At 33.5% G+C, this 13,713-nt stretch overlaps 1 protein-coding gene across 1 annotated transcript in view; it reads right to left on the bottom strand.

Moving 5' to 3' along the window:
- The window catches only part of LOC136042858 (roundabout homolog 2-like), a gene marked incomplete at its 3' end in the record, with an annotated part of 29,687 nt that extends 18,368 nt beyond the window's left edge, over positions 1 to 11,319 (bottom strand). Inside the window, exon 1 of the mRNA XM_065727786.1 lies at positions 11,289 to 11,319. Coding sequence (XP_065583858.1) covers positions 11,289 to 11,319 — 31 coding nt within the window. The remainder of the gene's footprint in view (positions 1 to 11,288) is intronic.
- Positions 11,320 to 13,713: the final 2,394 nt, after the last annotated feature.

Raw genomic sequence — 13,713 nt, 5'->3', positions numbered from 1 at the left:
AGATATAGGTTTGTTTAGTTTTTTTTTTCTATGAATAGTATTTATTTTTTTTGTGTGTGTTATTTTCTAGCATATGCCAAATGTTTGTTTTAGTTATTTTTCATGATAATGACGGCTTTTGACATGGATATTCGTACTTTTCGGCGTTACCTCTGAACTCTTGAAAAATTCAAAATGGGGGAAATTGAAAATATTTTTCGAAGAAGATATTGGTAGATTGTTTTCGATCAAGGTAATTTGATGAGATTGTATAACAGATTTAGCTCGCACTATGTCTTTGATAGGCATTATCTAAGTCCTAACATTTAGCGTGTTGTTTTTTCGTTTGAACTTTTCTTATCAAATGTATTTAGACAGGTAAATAAGAAAAAGAGTAAATATTTACGTAATTATTAGAATATTTTTTTTTAATGACAGTAATGACCTTTGTAGTAAATGACATTTCTGAAAGAAAATCAAGTCCATGTTCCAAGAATTTACGCAACTAGGTCAATTGCATCATACACTACCTGCAAAAATAGAGGGTGAGAGGATGATAAAATCCTGTTTAAGTATTTTTCCCAAAAATTTTTTACATATCCATATAATTTCTATAGATTTTATCTCCTCCTCTCTGCTCCTCGACTGAACTTTCGCCGACGTTTCAGGCTCTGAACTATTCTTAATTCGTAATTTCTTTTGAATTTGTCCAATTTGAAATATGAATAGTTTGACTAAGGAGACAATTGTATTGATACAAATTTAATAAAAATCAAATAAATTTGTTCTTAATGTATTAATTTGAGTAAATCAATGGTCAAAATATTCGGAACTCTTGCTTAGTGTTAAAAGAAAAGGTTTTTGTCATAAATTATTAAATTAGTAAGCTATAAAATTACCCTTGCAGTTTACATATTGGACTTGATCGTTTTGATAGTTGAAAAAATGTTGATTGCTTGATTGTTGAATAGTTAGTTTAAAAGGCTGCTCTTTTTACGGTTTGTTTGGTGTCATTTTGCAGAATTATGCAGATAAAAGAATAGAATATATTTATTCACGAAAATAGCTGGAGCTAAAATGAACATGTCAGCCTTAAACAAAGAAGATGCAAAACAAGGATTAAAAGGAGGGCTTAGTTCATAAGTTCTTCTTAAAATACGGTTAAAAACAATAAAGAATGAAAGTGGTCCTAGTTTAGTCTCTTGTGGTGAACCACAAAAAAAATCTTAAAATACAGATGGATCATGATTAAGATTGATAAGACACACTAATGATTGATAAGACATGATAAGACACACTAAGATCTTTTAAAAATAAAACTAGCAAGCATACGTACAACAAATGAACGGACACCCATATGCATCTAAGTTTTTCCACTACTACATTATGGTCATGAGAAGTTTTTCCACTACTACATTATGGTCATGAGAAGTTTTTCCACTACTACATTATGGTCATGACTGTTGAAAGCCATAACTATGGAATATGACATAATATATTCAGTTTAGAAATTTCTTTCTGTAATTACGAGGTTTTGCAAGACTGACATCAATTCTCCAGGCACATGCACAGGTATTTATTTCAAGAGAGAATGGTGAATTAGGGGAGGGAAAAATTACAAAATTATAATTAGATAAAAAATATAATAAACAAATGAATAATTAGAAAACTTGTAGAAAGTTCATGGCCGTGAGGCCCCATTCATATCTGAGATATTCAATAAGGTGTTCAATAAACATATTCATATCTGAATACCTTTAATCTGTGTTCTTTATGCTATTTTGACATTGCGTAATGTAAATTAAATCCAAATTGCTTTCTTATTATTTACCTGTCGTAAAAACGTGAAATTTTACCTGTCAAATAATTTTGTTTGCTCTGTAGTTTAGAATGTATTCATTCTTTTTATGAATTAAATAAAAAAAATGTTTTTTTAGCTGAAAGTAAGGAGCGACATTAAAACTTAAAACGAACAGAAATTACTCCGTATATAAAATGGGTTGTCCCCTCCGCAATCCCTCGCTCTTTACGCTAAAGCTTTTAATTGTTTTAAAAAGTAGAATTGTGGCAAAGAGTCAAACTTTAGCGTAAAGAGCGAGGGATTGCGGAGGGGACAACCCATTTTATATACGGAGTAATTTCTGTTCGTTTTAAGTTTTAATGTCGCTCCTTACTTTCAGCTAAAAAAATTAGTTTTTTTTATTTAATTTCTGAACGTTTTTGAATTAATGCATGTTTGGTTTTGGCTCTCCGCACATAAATTATTAAAATGAAATTTGTATATTAATTCTTTTTTTGGCTAAATGGCTTTCTCTTAGTTTTGATCAGACGATTTTGAGAAATAAGGGGTGGAGAAGGAGGCCTAGTTGCCCTCCAATTTTTCGGTTGCTTAAAAAGGCAACTAGAACTTTTAATTTTTAACGAACGTTTTTATTAGTAAAAAATATACATAACTTATAAATTAGCAACTTACGTAACAAACTTTCATAATCTTATATTTTTATTATGTATACAAGGGGGTTTGTATCCTCGTCAATACCTCGCTCTTTACACTAAATCTTAAGTTTTGTCCCAATTTTTTAAGAATGACCCCTGATTCAGAAAGGCTGTAGAATAAATAGTTGAAATTACTAAAAATACTTTAGCATAAAGAGCGAGGTATTTATCTCCTCCTAAATACCTCGCTCTTTATGCTAAAGTATTTTTAGAACCCCTCATATGCATAATAATCTCTGTTCGTTTTAAGTTTCAATGCTACTCCTTCCTTTCATTTAAAAAAACTTTTCATGTTTATTTTCAATTGTTTTCTTATAGTAATGCTAGAAAATCATGCGCCCTTTTCCTTGAATTTTTCTTCCCCCATGACAGATTCCTCCAAGGAAAGATTCTCAAACATAGCCCCCTCCCCTCAGCCCCACCCCCCAAACAAAATAAAATCCTCCTGGAAACGTCTGTACACTTCCCAATAACCATTACTATATGTAAACACTGGTCAAAGTTTGTAACTTGCAGCCCCTTCCCCAGGGATTGTGGGGAGTAAATCATCCCCAAATACATAGTTATTATGGTTTTCGACTATGCTAAACAAAATGGCTATCTAAAAATTTTGATCCGTTGACTTTGGGAAAAAGTGAGCGTGGGAGGGGGTTTAGATGCCCTCCAATTTTTTTGGTCACTTAAAAAGAGCACTAGAACTTTTCATTCCCGTTAGAATGAGCCCTCTTGCGACATTTTAGGACCACTTTGTCGATACGATGACCCCTGGCAAAAAAAAAACAAATAAACACGCACCCGTGATTTGTCTTCTGGCAAAAAATACAAAATTCCACATTTTTGTAGATAGGAGCTTGAAACTTCTACAGTAGAGTTCTGTGATACGCTGAATCTGATGGTGTGATTTTCGTTAAGATTCTATGACTTTTAGGGGGTGTTTCCCCCTATTTTCTTAAATAAGGTAAATTTTCTCAGGCTCGTAACTTTTGATGGGTAAGACTAAACTTGATGAAACTTATATATTCAAAATCGGCATTAAAATGCAATTCTTTTGATGTAGCTATGGATATCAAAATTCAATTTTTTAGAGTTTTGGTTACTATTGAGCCGGGTCGCTCCTTACTACAGTTCGTTACCACGAACTGTTTGATGGTACATTTCTGGACCGTTTTCGAAACAAAATCCAGTAAAGGATGATTCGGATAGCGGCTGTCTCAAAGGTCGGGTGGGAAATAGCTTTACTGAATAGTTTCTTTGTTTCATAGAAATGTTCAGTTCTTTTTTATTTTTTTTTAATTTAAGGAACGTGTCTAGAAACAAGGAGAGTTTGCTCAACGGCTGTCTCGAAGGTCAAGGGAAGAGCTTCATTATTGTCTTTGTTTTAGTATTTAGAAATTATTCGTTTTTTTAAACAATTTGATATTTTAGGACCGTGTTCGAAAACAAGATTCAGTGAGGATATTTTGTTCAGTAGCTGTCTCAAAGGTTGGAAACGAAATAGCCTGGCAGTATTATTAATACACTCATCTTGAACTCGTCAAAAAACATCCGGTAAATGTTGTTTTAGTTATCTTTCTTTCATTTTGTGTATGTGCGGTGGGGTGATGGCTTTGGGACTTAAATTATGTTTTTTCTGATATACCTCAAATGTATTGCACTATAATTCAGCTTCGATGCACGGTTAAGTAGGTATGTAAATATAAAGACACTATGTGCTACTAGATTGTCAAATTTGATTATCTGTAATATTTTGGGAACGGCTTTGGAGATTAACAAGAAACTTTCAGAGTACTGTGGATGATGGAAGTCAAATATGATTTTGGAGAGGCGACTGAAGCGGATGACTGTCTTAAAGGTCACAAGGGAATAACTTGGAAGTATTTTAAAGACAATTCTTAAATTTGTCAAGAAATTTCAGTTTACTACTGTTTTATGTATCTTATTTTTAATCGATGACTTACAAATTTGTTGGTGAATCATGTTGTTGGTGAATTATTTGTTGGTGAGTCATAAGTTTCAAGTAATATGTAATAAACTATTTGAGAAAGTCAACTCAATTTGACTTTGTCTAAAAATAGTTTAATTTTGCATGAGTTGTGATCACTTGAGGCAGCTCTTTAACAATAGTTTTTCAATACTATATTTGGTATTAAGAGCGGGCTTTTAATATCGGATTTAAATATCTGCGATTTATTTTGCCATTTGCCATTGACGAATGGACGGATAATAGATAGACATATCTATTAAAAAATGAATTAACATCATTTTTAATCCGACAATCCTAATAAGGGGGGTTAATGCCAGAATTGCCTCTCACTCATTTGGACTCTCTGTCTTGGCTTGTTCTACAATTAGCCACGACTTGATGCCCACAACTATTTGATTTTGAATTAAAAATATTTGTATTTTAATTCCTAAAGTTTTAGAAATTTTCTTAAATTTTCCATAGAGAATTGTTTAACTTCGACAAGTGTCTTTACAGTAAATTCAAAATCCAGCCATGTCTTGGGCTATTAAGGATCATTAAAAACAAAAAGATCATCTTAGAAAACGCACGTTACAAAGTAGAGATCCATCACATTCAATAATTTGATTCTAAATATTTTGTTTCATTTTATTTGGTATTTTTTTTTATTTGACTATTGTATCTCTATGAAGGTTTATTTAAAGAAGGAAATATGTTCCTTTTATCCATACTGAGCTGGTGTGAAGTATATTTTTAATCTGCTAGTGATAAAAAACAAAACAACGTAAAACAGGTACATTATTAATAGGTAAGCCATAACACCTAGGTGTAATAATTTATTGCTTCCAATCTACCCTTATTAGTTAGGTGCTGATATATTGTAACTAAGTTTTTACAATTAAGACTTGTCTTGGAACTAACAAAAAAGAAAACTCAATTTGGAATCATCTCAATTGAACATTTAAAATAGTATGTTTTCTATATCCCTGATCCTTTTGATGAGATAACAGAAGTCAAATGCATTGACTTAACATTGTTTAGAAGCAGCCAAAACTAGGTTTGTTCTGCCTGAGTTATGTTAATTCAAAACCTTTTCCATTTATCAACAAATCTTAGGTCCCCTGAAAGAATTTTTTTTTCTTACCGAATGAAATTTTAGCATTACTCAGAATATGAATAGGGCCTATCAAGTCTCATAAACAAAAAAAAAAAATTATGAAAAAGTGAGATTTATCGGGAAAGAACAAAATACTGAGCAATTTAGAAAACTTTCAGCAGAAGAGTAGTCTTAAAACAAAAGACTTCAACAGCAGCGATATTATATTTGGCAGCAACTTTTAATGGCGAATAAATGGTTTTCTTCATTAGAAACTTTAAGGCAAAGTAGGTTATGTCAAGTCAAGACCAGCGATAAATTAAAGCGCACTTGAATAGGGTTGAGGAAGTAAGACCCTGATTGCGAAGATTTTGGTTGGTTACCTATTTCAAATTCCCACGATGATCCGGTTCAAAGTTCCGAAAATACATTTTCGTGACCAATTTTTACTTTTAAGATGAAAATAAATAGTTTTTTGTTTGTCTGAGTGCATCAAGGATGAATAACATACTACAAAAAATATTAAAAATTTCTTAGTTGCAGTACTTTGAGCATTAATGAGCTCACTTATTTGCTACTGCCTTAAACAGTAGAATTGTCAGGTATAATTTTTTTTGCGTACTTAAACTGTTTACTGTTAAGAAGATTGGCACCCCTCAACTCCAAGTCTTATAAATTGGCTTTTTTGGGGAAAATGCTTCATTCTTTACTAGTTGTACTCTCGGGTATAGATGACTTAAGTACACGAGCCATCGTTACAGTCGCCTGTTAAATGACACTCGTTCACTTTTAGACATATATTCCAGTTCTGATGCTACTCCGTCTCAAGGGCATAAGCCTTGTTACTGTCTGTTAACTGAAAAAAATATCAGAGGGTTAGAGCTTTCGGCTTGTTCTTACCTGGAATCTAGTACAGAGCTAACACCTTTTTTAAAACAATTTATCTTTACTAGAGTATACGAAGAACATTTCAGCACGTATGTCTTGAAATCATATAGCATAGGATCATTCAGATAATAATACAGAAATGACACAAAAAATGGTAATTTTTTAGCAAACAGTACATTTGTATTTAAAAGGACCCAATACCTTAAAATCGTTCTGTAACAAAACAAATAACACATTAGAGAATTTTTCCAGGGGACTGGCCCCCATTGATAAGAAAATTAGTGATAAGAAAATAGTTAGCGATTGAGACAGAACATTTTGAGGTGTTAATCCGTGATAAGGTGAAAGGAAACGATATTTTGGAGGAAAAAATAGCAAATAGTGAAAAAGTTTGTGACAGTTTGGAAAGTTTATTTAGTGAGGAAGGATTAGTGACAGTACTAAGAGGTTTAAAAATGTTAAGACCCTAGTGCTAATAGTGTTGTAAATGAGTTTATGCGTGTGGTAAATAAGGTAAATGAGATTATAATTATATTACTGAAAAAGAGGAAATACCTAGCGACTTTAAGAAACTTAATTAATCCTCTCTATAAGACAGACGGTAAGAGTGAGTCTGTTAATTTAGAGGCGTTAGGTTCGTTCCTATAGGAAGCAAATTACTTAGTGTGAAGATACTTTTGAGACTTAGAGATGCTGTAGATAAAGGTACGGTACGGTTTCAGGAAGGGCAGAGGATGTGCCGACCAAATTTTCACTTTTCGTTTCATAATTTGAGAAGTGACTTAATCATCAAACACCTTTAGTCTTCACTGTTATAGATTATGAGTAAGCGTTCAAATAAGCCGACAGAAGAGCTTTAGTGAAGGTTTCTTGTTTGATATACCTGATAAATACAGTGGTAGGATTAATGATATATGTGAGAATAACATTGCAGCGGTTACGGTATTAAACGAGGTTAGTAGCTAGTTATGTATTAAGTCAAGAATTAAGCAAGGTTGTGTTTTGCCCTATTTATATCGATCATTGTGATGGAATTTATCCACAAGGAATACTGCAGAGGCAATGAGATAACAGAATCAAATAATTTTTTCAGAGCAGGGGACCTAGGATTTGTTGATAAATAGAAAAGGTTTGAAATTTTTGAGACTTAAAATCTAGTAAGAAGGTGTCTCACCCTATCCCCCCACCCCAAAAAAAGAAATAGTTTTGGAAATAGAGTATTAAAATCTAGCGATCTTCACTAATATAATTGTAGTGCTTTTCACTTTTAGCATAAATTCAGGCATTTGAATATACCCTAGTGTCCTGAATCAACCCAGTCAGTCTTCAATTTACAACAACATAAAGTATAAGGCTGGCCATCTTATAAGCACGTGGGTACTATGTGAAGTTATCGACCATTTTATGACCAAACACAATTTTTTCGTGGAAGAACCCTTGGGGAATTGGGAATTATGGCTTTCAAACGCTATCTTCGGGAGACGAGTTTTTTCCCGTGGAATTGATGTGTCTATTTTTTTTGTATAGTTTTATCTTGTCGTGTGCGGTATATTTTATCTTTGAGACTTTGAAAAAGCTTAGTGTTGGAGATTCTCTTAAGCTAAGTGATAACACCAACAGCCTACGTCATAGTGATTTTGTTTCAAAGGCAGTGAAGTGGTAGAGGTCATCTGTTCTAAGAGTCCAAAAATTCCCTGGCTTAAATGACGATAGGTATGATGAGTGAGTTGAATAGGCTGACTTCAAAGCTTTAGAACGGGAGTTTGCGAGTGCCAGTCGTCTTGCAGTCATAAAGTCCAGTTCAAGCTTTAATTTTGGATAGCTTTGATGTATTTGAAGTGGTTCGTGTATGAGCTGAGTAAGCTACCAAGATAAGTAAATTCCTTGACTTCCTAGATGATATCACCTCGAAGCTTTAGGCCGGGCAGGCATGGAGCAGCTATTGGTGATCTCAAAAACACTCGTTGTAGAATGGGGAATATTGGCCTGAAAGTGGAGGTCTCGGAGGGACTCAGTAATTAGGCCTATATAATTGGGGTAAGCTAGTTTGTAAATTACTGCTCTCATGAAGACACCAGATGGATTATTCACGAGTGACAGGCTGGAATTAAAAAGAGACTGAAGAGTTCCACTGATAGTAGGTAATCTTGCAAAATGGTGGTTGATGTTTCTAAGCTTTACATGAGGCTTCCTCCAAATTAAACGTGCCTGCATATGTCTATATAATTAAGACCAAGCGCTTGAATTGCCAAAGCAATAAGAATGTTCCATTGACCACCCTTCCAAGTGAGGCGGGACGAAAAAGTCCTATTTTGGCAGTGAGAAAGTTATGAAAGAAAACAGAGAATATTTAAAAAAAAAAGCCTCTTTCATCAGCATTTCATCAGCAAATGGCGTTCAAAAATTTGTAAACTGGGTATTATTTAGTTTATGCACTTGGCTGAAGTTCCATCTGATGAAGTATTAGCTTTTTACGCCCTCTCATGAAGTTCATATATTCTTTAGATTCTTTCTTATGACCTTTCTCACAATTTTCTAAAACTGCCAAATACAAACATCATGCGTCGTGGCTACTTTTTTCATCATCATTACATCGCCCATCTCATTAGTCCAGAGCCGAAGAAGTACCTAATTACGCAAATAAAAGCACAAAACAGTAAATATATTTATGGAAACTTGTATAAGAGGATCTGGGAGTAATTTATTTTCGGACTCATCAATCAAATTGTTCTTGATGATGAACGATTAGTAGAGAGCAACACTTGCAATGTTAATCTAAATTTTATAAAACGGAAACAACTCAACTATTTAAAGAATCTGTTATTCGTTATGGTTCGTTCGTAATTTGTAAAGCCTTCAGGTTCAAAGTCAACCATCAAAAGACATTATAGCAAGAAAATCTGCAGAATATTTATATAAAAAAGGGGAAAACACCATTTAAAAGGAGTCTGATGATGACTACCATCGACTACCCGTTTTAAGTAACAAGAGACACTGTACTGAAGTTAATGCCAATTTTTCCTATTTACAAGATAACATTTACTGCCTGAATAGGACCAAAATAGTGCCGAAAAAAGTCTGAGATGGGCCATCGCTGAGAGCCATTCATGCAACCATCCAGTTTCAGAACCCTTACTTCTGCATGCGGAGTATTCGTCCATAAACATACTTCTATTCCAGAAAAGGTCATTATGGACATAAATTCCAAGCTTTGTATCACCAAGTTGATCTTTTTAGTCCTGAATGAATAATGTTTAATTTTGCACAATCGTGCACCATATTGTAAAGGAGAGTTGGATTATCTTTTGTTGGTAGGGGAAGAGGGACCTCACATGTTTCAAAAAGCGTGCTGTAAGACAAACAATTACAAGATGTCTGTTAGACACTCCTCAGAAAAATATGAACAGGAGATTTACTCGCAAGCCTCGCTTTGTCAAAAGGAAAATATTTGGACTAAACGTGTAGAATGGTTGCTGAAATAGTTACAACTCCTCTGTCATTGTAGCTGCATTTTGATTGTAAGGTAAAATATTGGATTTGTGTACTGTCCACCTGTGTCGAAGTAAGAGGAAAAGCACTAAGAATGAATTGGGTCTGAAAAATATCCTTAAAAATGTGAAATTATGACCTGAAGATTCAATTTAGGTATTTAAAAAAAGTTTTGGACCTACAGAGTTAGAATATCAAAGGAATTTTAGTGATAAATGGTTGGATAGATTTATCAACAATTAACTCAATAATAAATTTAAACTACAAAAAATAAATGAGCTATCATATGACTCCTGCAAGGCTCTATGGCTAGGGCTATAAATATGGAATGTAGGACTGTAAAGCCTGCAACTTTTTTCAGATTTAGGTTCAAGGACTCTTCAAGCCTTTCAGTTTAAGTAAAGCACACTTCAATCTATTTCAGTCTCAGAGTAGTGCTTGAAACAGTTAAACTTCGGCGACGATCTGAAATTTATCCCTCATTTCTAGCATAGGCCTGTACTGAGTATGGTGTAACATGGAAAAAAGTAATATATTTTATTTTCAAACAAAAGTGAATATTAAAGCTTACAACAAATAGAAACATACCCTATAAATAAGGAAGAGTGCCATTGCCCCAACCTTCCTATTTACGCTGCAGTAACTATATGTTTCATAGTATAGTACCAAAATAAATGGGGCACAGCTGTAATAGATCAATAACTCTGGAATACACTAAAAACGATATAGAGCACAAATAACTAAAACAAAATTTGCAGAAGTTACAATGATAAATTAGTCAAGCCTTTTTTCTTTTCAGCTGATATTTGATTTAGAAACTTTCTGCACTTTTTTTTTATGTCATCGGAGTGCTCCATTAGCCAAGGATACCGTGGGTATGAAATCGGGCACAGTTTTTGAGTCTAAATCTACTACCACTTGAAGTTTAGTAGTATTTGGGATTTGAAGATATCTCTCGAGGAACAGCACGTTATCTAGCTCTATAAAGTTTCCCTTCAGACACATTACATTTTCATTGTTTGCTTTCATTCAACTCATCTTTTGTCTTTTTATCTTCTTTTAGTTTGGTTTTTAACCTTTGTCTACGCAAAGATTAGAACACTAGCAAAGTAATAAGAACAATGAATATCAATATACTAAAGACCCTTCTTGCAACATAATATAAAAAAAAATAGCTTAAGATGATACTGGGTATAAAGTGATCAAGACTGGGATATATAGAAAAAACACACTGAAATCTAAATTAAATAAATATGGCTGTTGCGTCAAAAAGTCGTAACTGACATTTCAAACCTCTGAAATCATTGCCAAAAATAGTTTATCAATCTGAATTAAAAAATTGAATTACCTCAGAAGTGTGAAAATATCCGATACTACCTTCAGAAGTAACAGTGTCAAAACTGCCCATTTCGGTTAACATTCATTTAGTTCATCTCTTGTGACTGTGTCAGTAAAATTAACAATATTTAAATTTGGAGCTGAACCTCTATCTAGTTCTTTCATTCTATGTGTTAAAGGCCATATAGCTTTTGCCCAATAGTTTCTAGCAAATGTATCAAACTTTCTTTCAGAACTGTTATCTTGGGGCTCTTCTATTTCATTTGATCTAACTTCTTTCATTTCAATCGAATTTTCTGATGTTTTTCTTTTTTGACGCAAAACTATGAACAGTATCAAAACAATAAGAATGATGAACGTTAAGGTAAAAATACCAAAACGGGAATCAGGATTTCTGTTATTGAAGATAAATCATTGTCCTCATGAAACTGTGTGGTTGTTTCTGGGGTCTCTGTTGCTGCTGCAGTTGTTGCCTCTGAGCCTGGTTGACCTGCGGAAAAATTCATGTTAAAATGCTTTTGTCTTAAGTTTATTGCTGACGCTGTAGTGTGTGAAGACCTAAATTTCGATACAAACTTTAAACGCCAGCAATTTCGCTTTAGCAGACTAATTATCAGTCAAGCTTAATTAATTGAAAAAATATATGCTAGTCAAATTTTTTAATCAAATTATATAAATATTTTCATAGCATAGGAGTCTACTGATGCGTAATTAGGAAAAAAATATTTCTTAATTTAGGATTCATGATATCTATAAGTGGAATCGTTAGTGATTTTCATGGGTTTTGAAATGAAACTGATTAATGTATCAAACAGTTCATGGTAACGAAGTGTATTAAGTAGCAGCCCGAATCAATAGTAACCAAAACCCCAAAAAACAGAATTTTGATACAAAGAAATACAACAAGAGAATTACATTTTTATGCTGATTTTAAATATATAAGTTTCATCAAGTTTAGTCTTAACCATAAAAGCTAAGAGCCTGAGAAAACTTGCCTTATTTAAGAAAATAGAAGAAAACACCCCCTAAAAGTCATAGAATCTTAACGTAAATCATATCATTAGATTCAAGGCATCAGAGAACCCTACTGTAGAAGTTTATCTACAAAAATCTGGAATTTTGAATTTTTTTTGCCAGAAGAAAGATCACGAATGCGTGTTTATTTGTTTGTTTTTTGTTTTCCTCTGAGGTGATCATATCGACCCAGTGGTCCTAAAATGTCGAGAAAGAGCTCATTCTAACGGAAATAGAAGGGTCTAGCGCCCGTTTTACTTGACCAAAAAACGGAGGGCACTTAGGCCCCCTCCCACGTTCATTTGTTTCTCTAAGTCAATTGATAAAAATTTTGAGATGGACATTTTGTTTGGCATAGTTGAGAAAAATAAGAGCTATGTCTTTTGGGCTGACTTACTCCCCCAGAGTCCCAAGGGAGGGGCTGCAAGTTACAAGCTTTGACCAGTGCTTGCATACAGTAATGGTTAGTGGGAAGTGTACAGACGTTTTCAGGGGGGTTTCTTTGGTTAGGGGGAGGGTGGTGAGGAGAGGGGGCTACATGAAAGGTTCTTCCATTGGAGGACTTTGTCATGGGGGAAGTGAAATTCCATGCAGGATTCTGTAGCATTACTTAAAAAAAAAACAATAAAAAAATAATTATGCAAAAAAAAATTCCACAGAAAGTAAGGAGCAGTATTGAAACTTAAATTGAACAGACATTATTGCTCATAAGAGGGATCCATCTCCTCCTCAAATCCTTGCTCATTATGCTAAAGTATTTTTAGTAATTTCAATTATTTATTCTATGGCCTGTGTGATTCAGGGGTCATTCTTAAATAATTGGGACAAAATTAAAGCTTTAGCATAGAGAGAGAGGTATTAACAAGGGGGCAAACCCCCAAATATACATAATCTATATAAATATATACATATATATATATATATATATATATATATATATATATATATATATATATATATATATATATATATATATATATATATATATATATATATATATATATCTTGGATTATTCTGTATGGTTGATTGTGTATGGCTATGCTGGTTGACCTATGTGATTGTATGGATGAGTAAATTGCCACAACAATATTTTGAATCAGATCTGGCCATGCTAAAGTGAATTCTGTTCTCTTTAAATGGAATTTGGTTGACTCCCCAAATTGCAATGTATGTAATGTATATGAAGATGTCCGCCATGTTATAATGTCGTGTAAAAAGTATTATATCCAGCGTGAAATATTAAAAAGAAAAGTTCTAAGGCTCTTTGGTGCCTTTACTTTCCGTGCGGTGGTGGGTCATTCATCCGCCCCTCTATGGGCTCGTAGGGTATCTGTTTCTGCAGTGGGTTGTTTTATCAGAACTTCAAGTCTATTTGATGTGCTTTAGCAGTCTTGAGTCATGTTGTATCAAGTCAGATGTTTATTAATGTATTCAATATAATGTATAAGT

Source organism: Artemia franciscana, unplaced genomic scaffold (assembly GCF_032884065.1).
Source record: "Artemia franciscana unplaced genomic scaffold, ASM3288406v1 Scaffold_2224, whole genome shotgun sequence".
In the NCBI taxonomy this organism is placed as follows: Eukaryota; Metazoa; Arthropoda; class Branchiopoda; order Anostraca; family Artemiidae; genus Artemia; species Artemia franciscana.
This window is presented reverse-complemented; position numbering and strand designations above follow the sequence as displayed.